Here is a 25,637-nt window from a genome sequence, read left to right as displayed (position 1 = left end):
TGGACTAGGAGTGAATATAGCCAGCCTTAAGCCTCATACGACTGCAAGTTTAAATACCTGCTGTTGTGTGATGCAGACTGAGGGGCAAAAATGAAAATGTTTTTGGAGCTGTTTAAGAATGGCAGCTGTTTGGAATGTTAAAGTGTAATCAAAACAAAAAATGACTGTAAAAATGGAACCACCTTACTTCTTGCTCCCTGTATATTGAGTCAGATCTGCTGACTGACGTTAGTGACATGAGTTTGACTGCTTTTTACCAATGAAACGTCTCAGGAACTGTACTATGGGGTGGGCATACAATATTCAGAGCAGTGGGCTCCAGGAGATGCATAATTAGCTTGTTCTCTAGCTCTGCAAGGATTTCAGACTAATCACCTCCTCACTCTACAAGGTTGCAAATGCTTCCTCTTAGAGTGGAGGATACAGTAGAAACTGCAAGGAGGACTTCGTGGGATTTCCTCGTATGATTATGCATGAGCTGACTTTCAAATTCCAGGTGGGGTTTGCAGCGCTAACAAATTAAAAAAAAACAGCTGGTTAAACTGACCCCATCTGCTCTGGAGTTATAGAGAAACACTAAATGTAGAACCGCACCATGCATCCTAAAGAGTCATTAGCTGGTAGAATTCAGACTTTATGGAAGTGAATTGTTTGGAGGGGCCAGAGTTGTTGTATTTGTTGGTGATAGTTAGCAAGGCTGGATTAACAGAGAAGCAACACATAGTTTTACTTTGTGAAGGCTCTCTGCAATTGACATGGCTAGATGTGTTGTTTTTTTCCAATGTAAGGGTAGAATAAAAAGCTTAAGGATAAAACCTCTTGGAAAATACTGTATTGTTATAAGCAGGGTGTGTATGTGTGTGAGATGGAGAGAGAGATGAGGAGCCTGGTGTGTATATATATACACAGATCCTTGTGTAGTAAATGAGTCTCCCTGTGCATCTCACAGCAGAATATGACCTCTAATTTTTTGGTTTAGATTTACAAAATCAATGTATAATGATTTCCCTACTGTTTAATTTGTATATAATTTGATGGTAGGAATTTTGTAGGGGATGAAACAAGTTACTGTTTTAGCTTTAATATTGCAAGGTACCTACTTAAAGCTAGCAGACTTTAAGTAGCTGCAACTCTCTGTGTGGAAGGAAAGTGGTGTCTGGTTGTTTGCGTGGGCATCCTGGTCTCACGGCCCCAACCATCGCTATCCCTGGTCTCAGAAACATCAGCAGTGGGCTGGGGCGCTCACCTGGAGCCTCTCAAAACTCAAGGCCTTTGGACCCCAGAAGAGTTCTCTCTGCACATCAATGTCCGAGAACTCAGTACAGTCTGCCTAGCTTGTCAGGTGTTCCTGACCCCTGTTGCAGACAAAAATCTGTTGGTCCTCACACAACGTGATGGCCATGTTCTGTCTCAACAAGCAGGGAGGCACTTGCTCTTCTCCCCTGTGTCGGGAGACAGTTTGATTGTGGGAGTTTTGCATAGCCCATTCAATTCACCTCAAAGCCTCCCACCTGCCATGAGCTCAAAATGAGCTGGTGGTTCACCTCAGCAGATCCTTCTCTGATCACCATGAGTAGTCCCTTTCCCTGGAAATTGAAAGCTTGTTTTCTAGTAGTGGGGGACTCCTCAGGTAGACCTGTTCATCACCCAGCACAACAAGAAGTGTCACCAGTTTTGCTCCCTGTAAGGTCACAGGCCTGGGTCCCTCATGGACACCTTCCTTGTCCTCATGAACAAGTCACCTGTATTATGTGTTCTCTCCTACCCCGCTCATGCACAAGGTCCTGCTAAAGATCAAGTGGGACCAAGTGCGGGTCATCCTAATAGTTCTGGCATGCCCCACCAACATTGATTCCCTACCTTGCTGGACCTCTCTATGGTGTCCCCGATCCTACTCTATACCTAGACCTGATCTCTCAAGATCATGGTCATCTGCTCCATCTGAATCGCAGCTCCCTCTACCTGACTGCCTGGAAGCTCAATGGCTGAACCCCAGAGAGCTAGCCTGCTCAAAGCAGGTCTGTGAGGAAGAAGAAAGCCCTCCACATATCTTGCAAAACGGAAGCGATTCTACATCTGGTCATCCCAGCAGTATGTCTTGCCTGTGCGATCATTGCTGCTGTTCATTCTATAGTACCTGCTGTACGTGAAACAGCAGGGCCTATCTATTTCATGAGTTAAAGTTCACCTGGCTGCTATCTCAGCTTTTCATCCTTGGGTGGATGGCTAATCCATTTTTTCAAATGATAGATCGATCCATTTCCTTAAGGGACTAGAGAAGTGGTACCCCAGGAGTGAGAACCTGTCCCCTGCGATCTCTACCTGGCCTTATCAAGGCTTACAGGCCCCTCCCCCATTCAAGTGGCTGGTAACATGCTCCCTGTTATACCTCTCCTGAAAGGTGACCACTTTAGTTGCCATTACTTTGGCCAGAAGGGTCTCGGAGATCCATGCCCACACTTTGGAGCCGCCATACACCATGTTCTTTAAAGATAAGGTTCAGTTACATCCTAACCTGGCTTTCCTTCCAAAGATGGTCTCCTAGTTTCATATCAATCAAGCTGTCTTCCTATGGTTTTCTGTCTGAAGCCTCATGCAAACAGGGAGAAGCAGAGACTTCTCTCAGATGTTAGTTGTACACTAGCTTTCTACATAGAAGGGACCAGACCATAATACACCCAGCTGTTTATGGCAGTTGCAGACAGGATGAAAGGTCTCCCGACCTCGTCTGAGAGAATTTCATCGTGGATCACATCATGTATCTGCATGTGTTACGAACTGGTGGGCGTTCCACCCCTGCCTATCCTAACTGTTCATTCCACAAGGGCACAAGTTTCTTCAGTGTCAGTTCTAGCACAGGTTTCTATTCAGGACATTTGTAGAGCAGCAATTTGGTTGTTGGTGCACATATTTCCTTTTCGCTATGCCATCACTCAGTAGCCAGGGACAATGCTGGATCTGGCCAAGCTGTGTTGCAGTGAGCATGTCAGTAAACTCTGAGCCCACCACCTATGCAACTGCTTGGGAGTCATCTACATTGGAATAGACGTGAAAGTATTTGACAGAAAAAATGGTTAGTAATCTTTCTGTAACTCTTGTTCTGTGAGATGTGTTGCATGTGTCCATTCCAAGATCTGCACTCCTACCCCTCTTATGGGAGTTGGCTGGAAAGAAGAAACTGAGGGGCGCAGGGTTGGCGAGGCCCTTTATACACGCACTAAGGACGCACTGCACCAGGGATGACCTGACGGATACCACTGAGGGAAACATTTCCGGGAACTGTGCTTGGGCGTGCACACACCTACATTGGAATGGGTGTGTGGAACACAGCTCGAAGAACAACAGTTACTGAAAGATTAGTAACCGTTTTTATTAGATTCTGAAATATTAGGTTGCTGTAACTAAGAAACTATTATGCACTCCATTGAATGTGAGCTTTATGAAAAATTCAAATTACACAAGTGATAACTTGGCTATTTTTTTTAAATGTACAACATTTAAAGCATTAAGTGTTCAGAAAGTGACTACTTCCATGACTCCTACCCAAGACATACTGAACTCTGTCACTTTACAGCATTTCCCTAAAATAGCTGTTTTGTTAAACCCACCAATATTCCTGATGGCGTGCATTTGCTGACCTACATTGCACAGTAAATGAATAATCTAGTACATCTGAAAACTATGTATGCTTAATTCATCTGAATCATGCATCACTAGGATATAAGATAGAAAAACACTTTAACTACTGTACTTCATCAGGGAGAAAGAAAAAGAAAAACCACATTGTAATGGAGTCTCTTGTGTTGCGGTGTGCATTAACAATGTAATGTGAAGACTCGCCAACACTGTACCTTTTGCTTTACTGCTGGGTCTGAAGTGTATCCCCTTAAACATCCATTTCCAGCTCCTGAGCAATTCAAAATAGTATGAAAAGGGCATTCCCAAACAATCTTGTATCAAGTTGCCCAGATTTGCCTGCTTACTGTTGAGCAAATACAAATGGAAAAGGAATAAGCAGGGATGCTTTTGCTGATAAGCACAAAATGCAGTGTTTGGCTAGGCTTCAGATATAATTTGCAGTCATTTGAATTTGTATTCAAACCTTGGTGTATTTTTCCCCCTCAGAAATGTTGCTTTTCTAACAGCTTATATTTATCTAGCACTACAGTCATCAGAGGAAAAATCAAACATGATTTTGAAATATGACAAAATTTCAGCATTGATATTTCTGTTTCAACATGTTTTAGAGGATACAAAAGGGTGGGGATAGAAATGAAGTTAAAAAAGGCTTTCCCAATAAAATATGTTTTGAGGATTATGTTTCATTGTCAGTTATTTAAAAAAGGGTTTTTTTTTTACTTTGTTACCAATGATTGTGTATTTGTTACACAAAACATCCCTGTCCCTCGTTTATGATTACTTAATTATATTTTGTTGTTCTTGTGGCTGTATACAAAATGTGTTTCTTTATGTTGCGCCTTAAAATGGGTTCCACTGTGATAAGTATTATAGTTCCTTGGCCAAAATCTTCTGACCTCTAGAAAAAATGTGTAGTTGGCTGTGAGTAGATGCACATGAGATATTGGCATGGTGGAATAATTTGCAAGATCTTCCAGTGAGAGTATTAGCATATAAATAGCAGATGCAATGACGACCATCACAGCTGAGTACATTTAATTTTTAGTTTATAAGATAGAATGGGTTTTTAAATACATAGCCATCAAGCCTGCTGAAAGACAAATGAAGTTTAGAGTTCACTTGTCGGAGGATGCCTTACATCATTTTTTTTAAAAAAGGGAAACAGAGACACATAAAACAGAGCACAAGTGATTTCTAGGATGAGAAGTAATTGAGATTGCAAACCAAGTTAATTAGACCATACAAAATTTATTTAATGATCCCAGCTTGTAGTTTGCAAGCAGTGTTTTAGCGAGTAAGTAGATACAGCTTCTTTACGTGTTGTCTTTTTGCTTTCCTTTCTAAAATAATTAGTAACTACTGTACATTTAGTTTTATAAACTGATTGTATTCTATATTTTAGACATTGTATTGCTTGTTTAAGTATGAATGTGGAGACTCCGTTTTCTAAATCCTCTTAATGTAGGGGGATCAATATAAAACTGAGAAAAGGACCAAAGGCTTCATATCTTGCAAAAGTATTTTGTTGCAGGTTGTTTTGTATTTGTGTAGTTTGTTAGCATTTAGGATAAATGAGCAATGCATGTAACTGGATGGGTGATTATAGTAAGGTACATTAACTCATTGGATGCACAGTAGGGCATAGGCTAAAAAGTAGAGAGGAGTCGAGGTGAGATTTCAGCCGGCACACTATATCTTGTTTTGGGCTTTTATTTTGTAAAAGAGGCCTCAGGAAGGAAGCTTCTGATTATTTTTTTTCCCTGCTAGAGAAGGACCAAGTACACTTAGCTAACTAACTACATAAGTCAGCACTGCTTTAACCTACTGCCATTGAACATGTAGTAGAATTGACAAGACATCCATTTTTCTATCACATTCCTAACATTCTGAACAGATACAGTAGGAAATATTTCCCTGTGGCCTATGGACTTGGAAGTTGGCTTCACTAAAACCAACACTATTCTGGAAGGGAGGGTCTATTCAGGAATTCTGTCATTTTAGAAAAATGCTACTTTATCAGTTGGTTGAATATTATAAAAATAATATAAATTTTTAAATGTAAATTAATTTAGTGCTTACAAAAGATGGCTTGACAATATTCATTTGAAATAATTAATTTATCCACAGAACATGTATATCATGAGCAATAACAGTTACAAACATCCCTACGCTGCCTCTTAAACATACGTTAGCTCTATATTTGAGGGACTATCCTGTAGTATAAGAGAAGGTAGTTTACTCTCCATTACCCTTCAGATCTGGCTACTATGTTGATACTGACAACAAGGATGCCAGTTGTGATGATGGCTTTTGTGATGTGGTCTCTTCTTGACTGAGAACACAGATATTTTACCTCATTCATCGATCACCTGTTGTTTGGTAACCACTTTTGGTGACTGCTGACCTTAGTGGGGATTTAATTCTGTGGCCTAGAAGGGAAAAGCTTTATATTCCAGTATCCATCACCTGAGCTTATGTTATATTTCTGCTCAGATATTGAGGAGCACAAGAAGTAGCACACAGATTCCTGATCTGCTTGCATCAACACTTGGTAATTTATCAGTTTTGTTTGATTCATATACATTGTTTTGAATTTTTTTTAAAGTGTCTGATCTTATCTGCCATGAATTCCAAAAGGCATGTATTTCAGTGAATCGCACCATTTAAAATGACAGGTTTCAGAGTAGCAGCCGTGTTAGTCTGTATTCGCAAAAAGAAAAGGAGTACTTGTGGCACCTTAGAGACTAACCAATTTATTTGAGCATAAGCTTTCGTGAGCTACAGCTCACTTCATCGGATGCATTCAGTGCATTCAGTCCACCGAATGCATCTGATGAAGTGAGCTGTAGCTCACGAAAGCTTATGCTCAAATAAATTTGTTAGTCTCTAAGGTGCCACAAGTACTCCTTTTCTTTTTACCATTTAAAATGTTAATTTAAATGTACATCCTTGTGAGCTAATCGGATTCTTGGTAGTTTGAGGCTGCCATTGTTAAGAAATTAATCCAATTTAAAACTGGTTGCCAAAATTTACATTTCTTATTACAAAAAAAGTGGAGAAGCAACATTAGAATGGTTCACATTTCATAAAGCATTGATGCTGTTCGGTCTGGGTGCAACAAAAGGGCTGTGTGGAATAAATGCTCTTAGCAGGTGCTGTGGAAATGGAATTTATATCAGTGACTTCTCTGACTAAAGTACTGTTGCTGGGGAGTTCTCATCTGACTGAGTCAATTGTAGTGGAATGGAAGGAGAACAAAATTGCATAAAGGGAATGATATAGATGTAATTTTCTTCATTCCACTTGTGTTAAGAAGTAACTAGTCAATAATACCTCAAACTTTTGAATTTCTAACTGCGATTAACCTCACTACATATTTGAAAACCAAAAGCAAGATAGAGCTGCTTTTTAAAATGATATAAAAATAAACATGTTATGTCTGTTAAGAAGGAAAAGGAGGCTTAATTCCTGATAGTTAACTAAGCAGTTAAATATTTTTACAGGAAAACTAAATTTAATAAAAGTCCCCAGTGAAATTCAAGAGTGCAAACAATAAGCATAATATTTTATGAAAATGACCCCCATATTTAAAATCTGGCATTATATGTTATGCATTGTAGCACCAAGTCCACATCTACCTTTTAGAAAATTAAAACACATAAATTCTGTTTAGTGTTTGATATGCACTGCACTAGCTGAAAGCCATAATGCCCCTAAAACCTTGGGTTGCTTTTCACCTTTCATAAATTCCTGGGTAGATTCTATACAAAAAATAATTTTCAGCTCCGTGGCTCATTGTTATTCAAACTTGATTGATCGTCGTCATTTACTCAGTGAGGAAGTTAAGTGCTCCTGTCATTTCCGAAGAGTATAATTGGGACGTTTCACAGGTCAGCGGTAGTGACAGGTTTCCCTTTTGATTAGTGTTAGACTGATAACAAAAATTACAGTTTCCTATGATTAATGTTTCCTAGAGTACCTAAATGTGCAGTTCATGGATTGTACCTAAACAAAGCGAATTTGCATCTGATTATGCCTTTTCACAGCAGGGCTTTTTATGTGCCTCGAAGTTTTTGAGATCATCCAGGTATACAAGGATGTTGCTCCTGATTCAGTTTTTAAGTCAGCCATGTATGATATGCAGGTTGTTTGGTGAAGCCTCTTCATAGCTAAGTTTCTCAAGCAATATAGAGGCTATAAAACAAACAAAGCAATGGAAATTTAAAGTTAAGACAAGTTACGTGTTCTGAAGTCTTGCCCAGGTTTTGCAATATATATAATGTATGTAAGTATTTGAACTAAAATGTCTCCAATATCCTAGACACAATGTAGTGGATTTAGGATAGATTATCAGCCTTAACTAAGTTTTCTTTACCTTCTGTTAGTTTACCAGTATTTCCCTCTTCCCTAAACTTGCTTCTCTTAGTGACTTTATGTACTTTTAACACTGGCAAAAAGTTTTTAATCAAAAGCACAGAAGTCCACTGAAATTCTCCCCCCCTTTACCCCCCCCCCCGTCCCCCACTCCTAGAACATAACAATTAAATAAATCCATGGTAGTTCCTATTTTATTTTTGATTTTTCACATTTTGCACAACCAAATTCTAGACTGAGACCATCTATAACAAGTTTTAGTTTGGTTTAATTTGTTTTATAGCTGACTTAGAAATAGGAACTGAGAGTAGAAAGTTTGACACAATCATATCTCTAGCAGGACAAACAGGCAGCTCTAACTAGCTAGAAGAGACTAATTTGCTCCTGTCTCCTAAATTGTCTTTAACAAGTAGAAAAGGAAAAAAAAATAGAACTTTGAAGCCAGACTGCTAACAAACTAGTTCCTTTTCAGTCTCCCAACTGCTCGTGTTGTGCTGAAAGCAAAACCCTACAATATTTCTCTTTCTAAAGGCCAGCTGAAAGGTCTTCTAAAAGCTTGCAATTTAAAAATTGATGTGCCTCTTTGGTAATTAACTAACCCAGTCTCTTGGTGTATTTCTGTTTAGCTGTAGAGCACTTGACCCTTTCTCTGTTGGAACTGCAGTTTGACTTCCAGTCTGGGCCATGAGAGGTCAGATGCAGCATGTGTCTGTCTTGGCCACACCAGGCAGGGATGAACTGCTTCTTTCCTTAAGATGAGGAGGAATGATTGCAGTGGGAAGTGAAAAGTAATTTAAAACTCAGAGCCCTCCAGCATGCTTAGAGTATGACAACTCTCTGTCTGCTGATTAGAAGTAGTGATGGTGTGGCCAATGGGACGTCCATGGTTGTAACTATGTATTGTTGACTTCATGGCTGGTTTCAAACAAGTTTCTGGGAATTAATATTAAACCAAAAAATAATTAGGGGGAAAAAGGTACTGTTTGGTTATGATGCACTTGATAAATCTACTGTCCTTTAGGTCTTTTTAAAATTTAGGACTGTCGTGTTCTGTGGAAAGAGTCAATTAAGAAACAAAGAATTCGTCCTCTAAATTTCACTTACTGAAGGGTAAATTGCAGTGTCAACAGCAACTGAACATTTTGTGTTAGCAATGAGCTTCAGTGTAGCTTATAAGCAATACTGATGGAAAGTTTTGCTAAGTTTGTTGGTTTTTAATATACTCAGTAGGCTGAGGTTTGGTTTCCAGATGTTTTTGGCTTCAGAATCTCAGTATGATTTAGAGGAACTCAAGTGTGCAGCTGTGACACACGATTAGATTAGTGAATTACATTGGTAAAATTCTGCTGCAGGGGGAAATTGCTTTTTCCTCCTGTGCTCTCTACAACTAGTAGTTGATATGAATACCTGCATGAAAGCAGTAAGTGCAGTGGGAAGGACATTAAAAGGGATAATCCATGATGGGAAAAAATTATGATAGGTGATCTAATCACCTATTTCTCTGTTGCTTTTGTTTACTTCTGGGAACTTGAATAAGTGTGATTGTGAGTTCTGTGGTAAGACTGTTCATTTAATGGATCCTTTGCATTGTTTCCCAAACCCATAAAAACATGTGGGAAAACTACAATAACTCATTCGTTCTGTGATGTGTAAATCTCTTAAAATCTCCCCAAATTGGGCAAGAGAAATACAATATTAGTGATTGGCAGCATTGCTGTCTTTTTAAGAGACTGCCAGGATTTGCGGATTTTATAAGTTAGCCATACAAATTCTCATCGAAGGAGGGGCAGATTGTTTTTGCTCAGATAATAATTTTGTGGGGAAAATGTATTGGTAGTTGTATGTGAAAGAAAGAAAGAAAGGCATTGGAGGAAGGTTGTAACGTCTCATTGACATACGGCAAAAATTAGCTGAAATAAAATTTAGGAAGCTGATAGCCTCTAATATGGGTTAGTTGCTTTGATTAATTGATAGGAACTACATTTTTATTTTTCAACTACTCTTAAATATCCCATTCTATGTATAATATGGGCTGTACACATATATTTTAAAAATCCCAATAATTTCAGTTCCTTAGATTCTACGTAGTAAAGTTTGCAACCTAATGATGTAATTGTTTAGGGTCTTTCAAATCAGATAAGATATTTATGTGTTGCAAGTATTTTTATTTTAAAGCTGCTGTCAAAAAGTAAATACAGTAGAATCCCTTTTAATTGAATCCCACTTAATCAAGCCACAGTCTTATATCCCAATCTCCCATATCTACTGCAGACTTCACTACAGTCTGGGTTCTCAGACTGATATGAAGTGAAGGCCCTTGGCCTGCTGAAAAGAATTGTTCCTAATGTTGGCTGGATTCTTAATGCAATCATATATCCCCTAAACAAAGTGATGCAAACAACACACCTGTTGGCTTTTCAGAATGGCTTGCTTTATTGGAGTTGTGTTAGTTTCAGCAAGGCTCTTTTAAAATTGTCTGGCCAGTATCCTCTAAACTAGTGAAACCATTGTGAATGTGGATGCCCTCTTCAGACAAATTGGGTATATAATTATCTTATTTTAAGATCCAGGGTCTCTAGGGACTATTTAAAATATCCATCTATCTATTCATCCATCTATCTATCTAATCATTTGATAGCTGAGCAACATGCCTCAGTAATTCCCAGAGTAGACTCCAGCTCTGCAGAGGAGGAGGAGAAGCACAGTAAAATGGCATGGCATTAAGGCAAGTTTGAATGTCTTCGATTTTATCAGAGTTGAGGCTGCCAGCCCATCCTTTGCTCATCCTATTTGGCCTGTTGTATGTGTTGGGGAGGCGTACACAGTGGGTGATCTTACATAACGTGCTGAATGAGCTGAACCACCAAAACTAGGGTAGGCATTGATAAGGCTCTCTATCACTTGCTCACTAAGTCAAGATCTTAATGTTGTTTTAACGTTTTTTTTTTATTTTATAGTTTCACACTTTCTCACACTTCACCAACTGTGTGTCTTCTAATGGATAAGCAAACCTTTAAAGAAGATATCTCTTAGGGATTGAAGATGGCTTTCGAGATGAAATGTAAAACAAGGGGTCTAATCTTAGATGATGATTGAATACATAATTAGGGAAATGCTTTTGGCTCAGAGGAGCCTCAGTGGTGGGCTGTCTTGCTGTCTGCTAATATTTTCAATATGAAGGGGGAAAAAAATGGTCTCATTTTTCTGTATTTTTTCCCTGTAGATGAAAGTGTCCGACACTGAAGATGATGAAGATGAAGATGAATTTGTGGAGGTCCCTGAGAAGGAAGGTTATGAGCCCCACATTCCAGACCACCTGCGTAAGGAATATGGTAAGTTTGCCCAGCTGTGAAAAGCTTTATCCCTGCATGTTACTGCTGCAGTAAAGTAAATAAACAGCCATTATGAAGTAATAAAGTGATCAGTGGTGTGGGTAATCTCTCTGACTGCTGTGAGGAAGTCATTACATAGATAGGGGAGCAGCGATTGGCTCTAGATAAACAAATACTTTCTAGGAGGAGAAGCAACTGAGACCAGGAGCTTATTTCATTCAGCCATGTTCCACTATAATTTAGAGACAGAAGCTGCTCTGTGTGTGTGTGCATGTGTGCTAAAAAAGGATATTTATTTACTCAGAATAGGGTGGTAGGAGAGTATAATTGTAAACAACCATGGCTTAGAAATACTGAGGATGGTTTGGTGAAACAGGATAGGATTTTGTGCTGCTCGCTGCAATTATAGCATCTGCAGGCACACAGCCACTTAACACCCTGAAGGTGGTTAAATGTGGCCCACAACCTAGCCTCTCTCTCCAATGTGGGTGTCATTGTAACAAAACGTTAAGTGGAGCTCAGCCTCTCAGTAGTTTGTTGTAGTGTCACTAAGGAAATCCTAGATGACAAACAAAATATAATCTTCGGAGTGGTAGCCGTGTTGGTCTGTATCAGCAAAAAGAATGAGTAGTACTTGTGGCACCTTAGAGACTAACAAATTTATTAGGGCATAAGCTTTTGTGGGCTAAAATCCACTTCATCGGATGCATGCAGTGGAAAATACAGTAGGAAGACTCCATGCATCCAGTCTTGTTCTTGTCTGTTTCATTTAAATTTAGCATCCCGCTTTTCCAAACATATTCTAAAGCTTTTTGAAATAAATGAGTATTTGTAAAGTGTACCTATAAAGTTGACAGGTGAGTTACCAAAAAAAGTTGATCTAAAACAGTTACATTCCAGTACATTATTCCTTGTCCTTCCCAGGTAATGCTTCATAAGTGTCTGGAGTTTTACTTCTCTGTAACATTGGGCATTTTAAGCATCAGAAGCTTTTGGTATAGAGGGAAATGCTGCCATCAAGTTTAAAAGTTAAAAATCCTTGGCAGTGTAATAAGTTTTTTGTTCCTGCCTCACATTGCTGCTGATCGTGAGACTGACTAAAAATGGTGCTATGTTATCCTAGAACATGTTGTGTGAGTGTTTTTTTACACTCTTCATGTAATTTTTTAAAACTTCTGTGTAATTTGAGCTGTAGGGAAGTCAATCTACAGCTTTTTAATGTAGAAAGCCAAATCTTTTTCTCTTTGGTAATATTAAGGTGTGTGCATCAATGTTCTCTTAAATTTTTTCCATCCATGTGCAGAATGAATTTTGTTATGTGCACTAATATCGAGGTAATGTGTGGATGTGCACCACCAGTAGAAACAAAAAACCTAGATATAATACATATTTTTAAAAAGTTACCATAGGGATAATTAGTCCATCCAAGACAGGTTAGGCATTTTAGAACTCACTACTCAAAGAATTAAATGTAAGCGTAAGAGAGAAATAAAAACGATGAAATGCATAGACCAGTCAAAAAACTGTGTGTACTGCAGGAAGTATCAAGAAGTAAAACAACAATAATAATACAGGTATGTGTTGGGAGGGAGCGTGAAAGACTGTGTGTGTGTGTGTGTGACAGAGACACGTGCTGCCTCTTTAAGTATGCTGCCTCTTTAAGTAGATTGGCATTCACCAGTCTGAAGCCTGCTTTTTCAGACACAGCAGCAGCTGCCAGCAAGCTCCTTCCCACATCCCTGTCGTGCCCCCCTCCCCAGTGGAGATGGGGTACAGGGGAGGGGGACACCCTGACATCAGCGGCCCCCCCGTCTCCTCCCCTGCTCTGCACTGCAAGCAGGAGGCTCCCGGAAGCCAGGGGCTCCAAGGCAGAGGGCAGGAGCAGCACAGCAGCGGGCGGGACAGGCACGTGAAGTGAGTGGCACTTGGTAGACTGCTGGGCAGCTGCGCAACTTAGAGGGAATTTAGGTGTGCATATATAAATCGAGAAACTGACAATTAGAGTGACCTTTTACTTGTGACTGTCTCATACCACGAAGATTGACTACAGTGTGTGGGAGGTCTGCAGTAGTTAACAAAGTCAGCTCAAGGAAACCTCAAAATATCGAGACATGCTCGTGAGGCCTCAAACAGGATGAGATCCCCATTGTGCTAGATAAGCATCTATGAAGATGCAGACCCTACCTTGGAGAGCTCACAGTACTAAACCCAGTGCTGTATGACGGGTGGGCAAGAGGGAGACAATCAAATATTTACAATATTTATATATATGATATCCATTTTTATAAATGTTTTGTAAGTACATCAGTCAGTAAATAATCACTTGCCCCAACTGCCTCTCAACTTAGCTATATAAATATTGGCTCATTCTGAGTAGGGATTGTAGTACTAGTGAGCCTTGAGAATGGACTTGAAGGAGAGGATTTGCACTAGGGATGATGGGGAGTCTGGTGTATTTTGCCTTGACTGTACCAAGCACTGGAACTTGGCTTCCATGTGTGGTTTAACAGCAGCCTGAAGATTCTTAGCATAATATATAAAAAGTCAGTTTAATCCTCACCACTTTCCACTCCAAGTGCAAAGCTCATGACTTCATCCTGGCTTCCTCTATCATAAACACATAGCAGTGTGTTCATTGAACCCCGCAAAACAATGCCATATTGAAACAAAACAGTTGCACACACAATTCTTCCTGTGGGAAGAGGATGAGAGAATGAACAAATTACAAGTGACAGATGTTAGTCACATCATTTAATATACTTACTGGAAGGTGCTCAGATACTGCATTGATGAGAATTTATATAGAATAGAATAATCCATTCATTATTTCTATATATAATGTTGCAAATAAAAAGATACTCTTCTACTTTTTTTTTAAACTGAAGAACCAAAATGCCAATTCCCCCTTTCTCCCCAAATCTCACAGTGATATTATGCATGTATATAAATCTGGGTAGAAGCTAAGGGACATACTTAGTATGAACTTCATAAACCTTTATTTGATTTTCTTTTAAAAGTTTGTTCTTAGCAATTATTATTTCTGTTGTGTTCCTGAGAGAATATGAGCTCCTTCTCTGGTGAATAAAATTACTGTTTTAAGGCCCCAATTCAAGAAACAATCCTTATTCAGAAAAGCTCTTAAGCACATGGGGATGGATGAAAACATATACTTAAGTGCATTTGTAACTTACTGGGCCAAACTGATCTGTTTCCATTGTGTAACTGTGGAGTAATCATGTTGACTTCAGTGGAATGACTTTGGATTTACAACAGTGTAACTGAAAACTGCATCTGCTCCACTGAGTTCAAATCTTGTTGGGCTTATATTTTTAATCAAAAGATTCTAAAAGTTAAATCTCCCGGTGACATGGTTCACTTTTCTAAATCAGAAAAGGCCTGATCAAAAACAATTTATATGCACTAAAGGGCCAACTTAGTATAAGTATTATATATATAGCCCAGATTTGTAAAGGTATTTAGGCATTGCCCTATTTACACTTGCTGTGCTCAGCATTGCAACACCTATGTCTGATTTTCAAAAGAAATTTAGGTACTTAGGAGCCAAAATCTCATTGACAGTTGATAGGATTTAAACCCTTAAGTGCCTAAATCACTTTTGGAAATGAGACACAGGGTCCCAAATCAGTTAGGTGTTGCAATGCTGAGCAAATCAATACCTAAATACCTTTACACATCTGGGCCTAAAAGAATAAATCGTGTGCTTTGTAAAGATATGGGATGTGAAAGCAGGAGACTCAACTGTGATGAAGGGTTAAATATTTAACTAAATATAGACATTTGTTTTTTCCAGATACAAAAGGCTCAAAATCATCCCTGGTGAACTCTATTGAAATCAATTGAATTACCCCAGCTTTATACAGCTGAAGGGTTATTTTGCTAGCTTAGTTTTTAATTCATGTGAAATGCTTTGCATATAGGAAACAATGGAATTTTACATCTCAGTTCAGAAGTCTAATATATTTGGAATCTCTTAACTACAGCATATTACACCTTCAATTTTAAATACACTCTTGCTGTTCTACAGACAGTCTGAATAATTTAAAGGTTTCCTCCCCCCAGCCCCCCGGCCTTGATTCTGCACCTGAATAAACAATGAAAGTCGAATAGCTCCTCAAATTAATATTTTATGTTATGTAATAAAACAAAGATGTAATACACAACCACTGAAATTTATAAAATGGTAATTGAAATGTCATATCAGAAAGTCAGTTAATTCTCTTTCATTTCTCTTTGGGAAAATGAAAGTATTTACCAGTGAAATGAATTGCAACTTCAAATACCATTTTTGGTTACAAATTTATATTTGTTGCTCCACTGAGATCTAAAAAGTTTTTGTGCCAAGGGAAAATTTACTTTGGAGAGAGTATATAGATATAAATGTTGCAACCCCAAAAAGTTACGATAATATTTAATGGCTAAGATAAGGACCTGAGTTTTATCATGGAACTGTAGGATGGGGGGAGATATAGACAAGTCAATTTGAATCTCCATGTGTAAGATGAAATGTAAATTTGTTAAAAGAATTTAGGTGATTAGGTAACTGAAGTGTGAAGATATAACCCATTAGGGGTGTCATGCCAAATTAGCATTACCAGACTTTTAACGACCTCCCATTTGTATAATCCCTATTTACACTTGCACCTGATGTCTGTAGTGGGACAAGGGGCCAGCCATTTTGCAGTATCACAGAGTTATTCTAAATGCATGTTGTTAAAAGAAAAATGTCAAACACTTGTATAATAAGACACCCCAGATTGTGTGTTCATCTAGAAAAGACACACAAGTTCAAATGAAAAGGAATTAATACAGAAAATTACCAGTATAACTATTAGAATTGGTTTTGATACTTTTTATTGAAAATATTATCACTGCTATTGACTTATATTCTTTCTTCAAATGACTTCTGCTCATCCTCCACAAGAGGATTGAGCCACAGTGCCAGGATAGTGTGGCAAAGCTTGTTCTATTACCATGCATGCTGTTCCTGTTGTGTGGATAATGGACTTCAGTCTCCAGGACTACATATCCTTTTTGTTGCCCTCCGCTGGATTGTCTCCAATTTGTCCACATCCTTTCTGTAGTGGGGGGCCCAAAACTGGATGCAGTGCTCCAGATGTGGCCTCACTAGTGCCGAATAGAGGGGAATAATCGCTTCCCTCGATTGGCTGGCAGTGCTCCTACTAATGCAGCCCAATATGCCATTAGCCTTCTTGACAACAAGGGCACACTGTTGACTCATATCCAGCTTCTCGTCCACTGTAATCCCCAGGTCCTTTTGTGCAGAACTGCCGCTTAGGCGGTCAGTTCCTAGCTTGTAGCAGTGCATGGTATTCTTCCATCCTAAGTGCAGGACTCTGCACTTGTCGTTGTTGAACCTCATCAGATTTCTTTTGGCCCAATCCTCTAATTTGTCTAGGTCACTCTGGGCCCTATCCCAAGGCTGCTGACCAGTTTCAATATATGAAGGCAGATGCTCTTGATAGTGTGGAATTTTATAGAGAGAACAAGATCCTTAAAGCTCTTTTATTTCAACCCCCTTCCCCCCCCCCCCCCCCCGCATTACCTCAGACTTGCCTGGTTTCAACTTTAGCTAAATGCTGATTTTGGCTAGGCAACAAAGATGTTTGGGTTGTGCTGCTTGCTTATGACACAAAGCAGATGTCGAGCTGGATGTTGTCTGCATAATGCTAGCACTTCAGTCCATGTTATCTTGTCAGCCCCTCTAGTGGCTTTGTAAAGATGATTAATGAATAATATGGGGGGACAGAATTAGGCCTCTGGGGATCCTTAGAGGTCTAGGAATGGTTTCCCATTCAGATTCTTTGGATTTAAGATAGCTCTTTGCAAAGACTTCTGATGAATTCTTTGATTTCCCCCACCCCCCCAAATCTGTAAATTTTTTTTACTGTTTTTACGTAGTTGGCTTTCCTTAATGGTCTCAATGAATAAAGCCTTCGACACTAGACTCCTTCTTTGTCTTCGGAGATTCAGCTTCAAACATAGTTTCATTGAGTTTAAGGCCAGAATAGACCATTAGTTTTATCTAGTGTGACTTCATGCATATAATAAGCCTTTTCATTTTACCTGTTTCCCTCCCCTGTATTAAGCCTGGTAACTTCAGTTACTGCCTTTTTAGTCCTCTGGAAACTAAATAGTTGTGTTCCACGGGCAGAGACTGAGGCACCATCAGTGCCCCGAGGCCCTTGCAATAGCAGGGAATTTATTAGGTGATATGTTCCTAGGTGATCCTAGCAGGCGATCCATGCCCTGTGCTGCAGAGGAAGGCAAAAAATCAGCCACGTGCTTGCCAATCTGATTTGTGGGGAAAATTCCTTTCTGGCCTTTTGTCTGCTGATTAGTTAGACCCTGAGCACGTGAGCAAGACACACCAGCCACACATCTGAGAGAGGTTTCTCTTTGCCACTTCAGAACACCAGTCCACCCCAATCAGTATCCCATTTCTAGCTGTGGCAAAACCCTCCCCCACAGATTACAGTGGTGCATTGGGGGGACTCCCTCTGACCCTTGCAGGCAACTGGCTGAAGCCCCAAAGCATAAATTAGATTAGTCGTCATTATGCACATGTGCATATTTGTGATCCCTGAAGCCAGGATTGCCCAGTTTTGATCGTTTAAAATTTTTGAAGAGCATAAGGATCAAGCCTTAATTTGCGTATACAGTAAAATTATTTTAACAAAAATAAATGCACACTATCGCCTTTGTTTTCTTATCTTCCTTTTTAGATGGCTAAAATTGCTTGTTTCAGTACAGCAACAGCAAAAATGAAAATATGCAGTTGATCAACTTGGTCCACACCTTACAATTTTAGGGAAAAAGTAGTTATAAACCACATTTGGGATCCTATGGGCTGTACTTGGTGTGGGTTTACTTTTCCCCCATATATCCATACTATATTAGATGTGCACATATTTATTAAACTCATCTAACAGAACCCCACATCTAGTGGGTGAATTTTGTTAAACATTCTGCCTAAAATGAAGATCCAAGTGTTAGGTGAACTGGGGTAAGGGAGCTCTGTCTTCACTTCCTTTTTCAGGCTCAGATTCAGGAAAGCACATGCTTTAGCTAACTTCCAGTAGGGATGCTTTGTTGAGTCAGGGACTCAGTCACTAAAGGATTGTATATTCTCCATGTAACACAATTTGTTTAGCTAATATCCTAGGTCTAATATGCTGTGAATCTTGAGTTTCATTCTTGGGATCTGGACTTCATAAGTCTTATTTTTCCTCAGTTGAGTGTAGATGCATTACAGAACTCAAAATCCTCCTTCCCAGGCTCAATGATCCTGCCCTGTGTACCTCAGGACTAGGAGCTGCACAGGGGATGTCTCAGTGCCCCTCAGGTTATATGCAGTCATTTTTCAGAAACTTGGAGAAGACCAAAGTAAACAGACAGAAAAACATTAGAATTCATAGTTCCATTGACAGAAATTAAATTCAGAACCAAGAGTATGATAGAGCTGCAACATTAGCACTAAACGAATTAGTCCATTAGGTTACATGGAGAATTTACAGGCAGTTATTGACTTCTATAGGGGAAAAACCCCAGAACAGCTATTGAAAAGGGAGTAAGAGACAGCATTACCCCCTGCTTTCTGTACCCAGCAGAACTTAGGAGCCTCTTCCTCCTCATCAGAAGACAACAGTATTAACACACAATTAATTATCTTCATTCAGAAGATATACCTCTGATTAAACAAGCATATTTTTTATTTTTTAAAAAAGGAAGTATAAAGACTTTTGTTAAATTAAGATGAAGATTGCTATTTAAAAAAATCTTCAAAAGTGAGGAAATGAATAGTTAAGATTACTGACCACATAATTAAAATAATACTGCCCTTAATAAATGGTATATCAGAAATCTGCCTAGAGGTAATAGTCAATATTCAAATTACAACCGACTTTGATCCACTGTATACAAAAAAACCTTAGTTTTTTCTCAGTGCATGCAATTGTTAGAAATATTTTAGTTGTTAATTTAAAAGTAAAATTGATACATTACGTTCATGTTAAAAAATCATATTCAGACAAAAATATCCCTTTTACAACAACCCAGAAAGAAAAATAATACAATGTATTTGTCATAAAATATACCTAAGAATTGAATATAAATTGAATATTTGCACATTTACAGAAAAACGTGATTAAAATTTTTCTACTTCCAGCAAAATGTCAAAATTGTTTATCTTTCTCATATATACGAAGGAGTAGATTATGAAAATCCTTCCACAATTCCATGCATGGGTCCCTCTTGTAAGTAAGGTCCTCCTGAAATCTGTAGGCCCTTCTCAAGTTGGTCTCCCACTGAAGAACATAGAAGTTGAAGGTGCTGAACACTGCACAACACATTCAGCATCCTGTAGGTTTGTCCACGGGATTAATTTTACAAGGGACTGCTCACGTGCACATTAATAGGGTGGCAAATTTGTCACAGAGCAGTTGTGGTAAATTAGTAAAAGTTGCAGGTTCAGGGGAATATAGTGTGTCATCAGAGCACTCTTGTCCTAGACTAGATTAAAAATGGGGCAGAGATAAGGTTATAATGAGTATTAAGGTTATAATTGTTAGCAATGTCTGTAATTGTTTTGTCAAACCACATAAGATGTGTAATGTAATTTAATTTCTGCAATTAATGACCTTAGCTATTAATTATGCTTTTTATAGTTTAGGATTTTTAATGTGCAGTTACAGCAACTTGAATGAAAATTTGTTAGTGAACATGTGTGCATTATAGGGGGAGTTGGTAGTGACCTTTATATTTAGGTTGCCGAACACTTTTCATTATAAAAGATTCTTTCAACCTTTTTTCAGGAAGCTCTGTATATGTCCATGTGATGCATTGTTGTTATCATGAATATGATTACCTCACTTGCACTCAGTTGAAACATCTACATTTGCCAGAATTAAATCTAACATTTCAAACCACCTAGCACTTCAAACAGCTGCTTTGGGTTTTTGTTTTGTTTGGTTGGTTTTGTCAGATACCTCATACACCTACAGGTCTAGAAATGGGTGCCATCAGAAATGGAAGATTCTGAGCTTTCCCAGTGCAGCGTACAATACTTGGAGCCCTGGAAGGCTCCAAGATACTGATAAACCATTTTAGATATTTTTTTTAAAAGCTCTTTTCAGTCATTTTTAGAAACTTTTTAAACCATTTAGTTTTTTCTTTGCCTCAGAGGTTTGTATAGCTGAAGTCATGTTACCCAGGGAGCCTGCCTTTAGAGGTGGAAGGATAGGAGAGATGATCCCAGTAAAGTGGTTTAAAATAAAGCAAACTCTAAAACACTTCTGAAATTAATTTCAAAAATACATGATGCCATGTGGTATGAAAAGATTTTAGCACTTGTTGGGGATGATCTGCATAATTCACTCAAGGTTTCATCCCTCATGAGAATGGAACTTCACAAATAATGAAACCTTTATAATACATTATCACATATGATAATTTGTTTACACACACTGTGTATATGCATACATAGATATTATAGATTGGATTCTGAACCACTGAAGACAGTGGAAGCTTTGCCATTTATTTTTGTGGGCATAGGTTCAAGCTCTGTGTGGGAGTACTTCTGTGTGTTCATATAGAACATGCCTTGCAAAATTCTCTTCACCCAGCTTACTGTATTTGATGAGTAAAAATATCTTTAATTTTTTCATGATCATGGTGGTAACGGGTGAGTGGGTAAATATTCTACCCAACCTGGTAAATTTCCATGAGAGATTTGTGTGTGTGTTTGTGTGTGTATGTGTATTAATATAAATTACACATGCTTTGCTTGGGTAGGACTCCTTAAAATGTGAAACAGAAATTAAATATTATATTGCTCCAGGAAAGTTGCAGTCCATAATACTTGTTTATATTCTATCTCCGTTTTTTCAATTAAATGTAGGTGAATCTGAAGTAGTTAGATTTAGTCTAAATCCACACAGCTGAGGAAACCTGTGCTCTTTCTTTCTCATTTCTTTCTCTGAATTTTGACTGAGGGGCTTTTATCTCCTCCTAATCCCACCATTTCTGTCAGGACATAATCTCTTTCTCAAATTTACATTTTAATTACAAGGCCAGCTGAACTAGCTAAAATCAATAATGTCAGCATTCAGCAGCCTAACTTTCAGTTGAAACCCCAGCCTCTCTATTTCCTACTATCGATTTATCTCTTGAACACTGTCTACTTTATTGCTTCAGGCAAATAGGTGCCATTTGGTCAATTTAAACAAAAAGAGGTATTTGGACATTTTTATGATTCTTTCTAAAAGCAGATATTGGAACAAATTTGAACCCAGGTACTGTACTTCTGCTAGATGAAATACAGGGAATAGCTGAATTCTATAAAGGAATTTTACTTTTAAAATCACGTTCAGTGTCTTGTATTTACAACACAAATATAGAAGTTTCATCTGTCTGCTTTGGGGATTCTTGCTTTATCTTGTCACCAAAACTAATTTTATAAACAAATGTTAAAATGTGTACACTATAACAGTATTTGTTAATGCTGTAATAATGTATTTACCTTTCACATGTTTAGCCATCTTTCTTTTAATGGTTTAAAATAACAAATCAATGAAAAAATATTTTGTTCTTGCAACCCTTCAGAATTCCTGTATTGATCTTTTGGTTGTGATTGTATATATCTAAATGTCACATTGTTCATTTATCTCTTGGCTTTCCTGTGTGTGTGTGTGCCGGTTTAACTCAGTATGATAAGTGAGTGATTATGCTTTGCATATACAGTGTGGGAATCAGGATTATAACTAAAGTTTTGGAACAAATTTGGGACTTTTTTTTTACATGGGTCTTTTTTCCCCTCTTGAGTATGGAACTGCTAAGCTTTTTTTGAATATTAGCAGTGACTGGAATATAATGCAAATAGAAGTGCCCAGGACTCTTGGGTACAGCCTGTCCAGCCCCTTGAGAAGGCAACTACAAAACGAGTTTGCAAAGATGGATCTGCCATTCTCCCATTGCTGAAAAGTCAAAATCACCACAGGTGGATTATAATTGAGGATACCGATAGCCCTTGTTGCTTCAGGTGTAACAAGTAGTTCAGAATACACGGAACTGATGATCGCATGGGCGAGACCCCTTCCTGCGCTGTCCAGATCCACTCTTCCACTTTGCCAGGTATGTGGCCCTAGTGGATAGTTTTCTGTTCCCTAAAAGAACTTCTTGAACCAGACCTGAGCATGCTAACTCAAAGGGGTTCAGCCCTGGAGCTTCCAGGCCATGAGATGGAGGGACTTGGGGTTCGGATGATGTAAGCATCCATGATCCTCAGAGATGAGGTCCAGAAACGGAGGTAGGCTGATTGGTGTTTCCACCGAAAGATCCAGAAGGGTGGTAAACAAGTGCTGGCCAGGTCGGGGTTATCAGGATCAGGTTTGTGACTTCTTCTCTGACTTTCAGCAGGACCTTGTGTATGAGAGGAAAGGGGGGAATGCATAGTAGAGATGGTCTCTCCAGGGAAGGAGAAACACATCCGTGAGTGAGCCAAGGCTGTGATTCAGAAAGGAACAGAACTGAAGACACGTCCTGTTCGTTTGGTTGCAAAACCGGTGTATCTGGGGAGTTCCCCACCTCTGGGAAAATGTTCTTTACGGTATCTGGGCGGATGGACCATTCATGATAGGAGAAAGACAAGTGGAGGCAATCCACTAACTCGTTCTGTCCCCTTAGGAGACAGGAGGCTTCGAGGTGGATTAAGTGGATATGCAGAATTCCCACAGGCAGAGAGCTTCCTGGGATAGGTGTTTCCCCATTCAAGACCTTAGCAATGTGCTCTCTACTTTACTTGTCCTGGAAAGTAGCCTTCTTGCTGGCCATCACCTCGGCCATAAGGGCCTCGAAGATTAGGGCCCTTACTTCAGAACCTCCATACACAGTCTTCTTTAAGGACAAGGTCCAAATGTGTCCTCACCCAGGCTTCCTCCGAAAGTTGGTGTTGCAATTCCACAATAACCAGGACATTTTCGTCCCGGTCTTCTACCCAAAGCCACATGCCAACAGGCAGGAACAGAGGCTTCATTCACCAGATGTCAGGTGGGTGCTGGCCTTCTACATAGGAAGGACTAAATCATTTAGGAAGACTACTCAGCTTTTCGTGGCAGTGGCAGACAGGATGAAAGGTCTCCCAATCTCAACCCAGAAAATTTCTTTGTGGATCACTTCTTATATCCGTGTGTGCTACAACCTGGCGAAAGTCCCTGCTCCAGCCCTGATAGCATATTTCACAAGGGTGCAGGAGTCTTCAGCTGCATTCATGGCACAGGTGCCCATCAAAGATATCTGTAGAGTGGCGACATGGTCTCCAGCCCACAGTTTTGCAACTCACTATGCCATCACTCAGAAGGCCAGCGACGATGCTGGATTCGGCAGAGCGGTGCTACGGTCTGCTTGTCATTGAACTCTGACCCCTCCTCCTACATCTGCTTGGGAGTTACCTACATTGGAATGGACATGAGCAAGCACTCAAAGAAGAAAAAATGGTTACTAACCTTCCACAGCTGCTGTTCTTCGAGATGTGTTGCTCAAGTCCATTCCACAGCCCAACCTCCTACCCCTCTGTCAGAGTTATCAGGCAAGAAGGAACTGAGGGGGCAGCAGGGCCATATATACTGTCACTAGGAGGGCACAACTCCAGGAGGCACTGGAGCCAACCTGACGGATACCACTGAGGGAAGACTTTCCAGTGGTGGTGCACAAACCTACATTGGCATCGACATGAGCAACATATCTTGAAGAACAAAAGATACGGAATGTTAGTAACCGGTTTTTCTTCTTAGAGTGCTTGTTCATGTCCATTCCAATCAGGTGTGTGCACATACACAGTAGCCGGAAGATTTTTTTCCCCGAAGCAGCAACCGTTGGTTTGGCCTGAGCAACCCCTGGAGTCACGCCTTCATGGCGCCCAATGTAGAGCCCTGCCGATCCACCACCCCCTCAGTTCCTTCCTGCTGCCAGTGGCGGTAGCTGGAACTTCCCCTTGCTCTTCTCTTGCTTCGGCAAGTGGATGAGCAGTGCTTTAGCTGTACGCTGTACATAGCTGGTTTCCAGTAGTTAGTATAGTTTAGTAGTTCTTTATAAGTTTCAGTTACAAGGGGTTCCTTCCCCCATTTATTACCAGGGCATGCCATGATCCCCAGGCTTTCAGACTTGCCAGATTTGCTTGAAGCGCATGCCAAAAAGTGACACCCCCCCCCCCCACACACACACACACCTCCTGCTTACAATGCCTGGGTGAGAGTCACCAGAAAGACTGCTGCAAGATCTGTTGGGCTTTCCAACCAAGAACCATTAAGGAGAGGGGAGCAGTATCTCAAAATTCTCTTTATGGAGGCAGCTCTCTGACCTCAGTTGGACCCAGGCCCCAGGGACCCTGCTCCCAGCACGTTGTCTTCTGCGCGAAGCACTCTGGTGCCGTCTTTGAAGGATCCGACGCCAAAGAAAGATGCTGGCAAGGAAGCTTGGCATCGAGCCTCTTGGGGATATTCCAGCCTTGAGCACTGGTCCCAATTGCCAGCCCAGAAAAAAAAGAGGTCAGAGAGAGGACAGTCTCCCTCAGGTGGCGATAACCTTGGCCAGGAGAGTGTCTGAACTCCAGGCCCTAACCTCAGAGCCCCCTTATACTGTGTTTTATAAGGACACGGTGCAGCTCAGACCTCATTCTGCTTTCCTCCGAAAGGTTGTATCGCAGTTTCACATTAACCAGGACATCTTTCTCCCGGTGTTCTATCCTAAGCTGTACTCACTAGATGTCTGCAGGGCGCTCTACCTGGAGAGGACAAAGCCGTTCAGAAAATTAGTCCAGCTATTCTTGGCTGTGACAGACAGAATGAAAGGCCTACCCATGTCATCACAACGCATTTGGTCATAGATCACATCCTGCATCCACGAGTGCTACAACCTGGTGGGGGTTCCCGCACCCCTGATCACTGTGCACTCCACCAGAGCGCAGGCTTCGTCAACAGCGTTCCTGGCACAGATTGCTACTCAGGAAATCTGCAGAACAGCGACATCGCCCTCCATATACACTTTCGTCTCGCACTATGCAATTACCCAGCAGTCCAGAGATGATGCAGCCTTCTGACGAGCAGTGCTCCAATCAGTGGACGACTCCAACCCCACCTCCTGAACTTGGGCTTGCGAGTCACCTGATGGGAATCGACATGGACAAGCACTCGAAGAAGAAAAAATGGTTACCCACCTTCTCATAACTGTTGTTCTTCGAGATGTGTTGTGCATGTCCAT

The 25,637-nt window shown here is 40.0% G+C and overlaps 1 protein-coding gene across 2 annotated transcripts in view; it reads left to right on the top strand.

Moving 5' to 3' along the window:
- Positions 1-25,637, top strand: part of UVSSA (UV stimulated scaffold protein A) — a 98,890-nt gene that overhangs the window by 29,456 nt on the left and 43,797 nt on the right. For both annotated transcript variants that reach the window (XM_084626788.1, XM_084626789.1), the window contains exon 8: positions 11,237-11,345. In XM_084626788.1, the coding sequence (XP_084482914.1) occupies positions 11,237-11,345 (109 nt within the window). The remainder of the gene's footprint in view (positions 1-11,236; positions 11,346-25,637) is intronic.

Source organism: Lepidochelys olivacea, assembly GCF_965140295.1.
Source record: "Lepidochelys olivacea isolate rLepOli2 genome assembly, chromosome: 4".
NCBI classification, from domain to species: domain Eukaryota; kingdom Metazoa; phylum Chordata; order Testudines; family Cheloniidae; genus Lepidochelys; species Lepidochelys olivacea.
The sequence above is the reverse complement of the archived record's forward strand: the minus strand, read 5'-3'. Positions and strand labels throughout refer to the sequence as shown.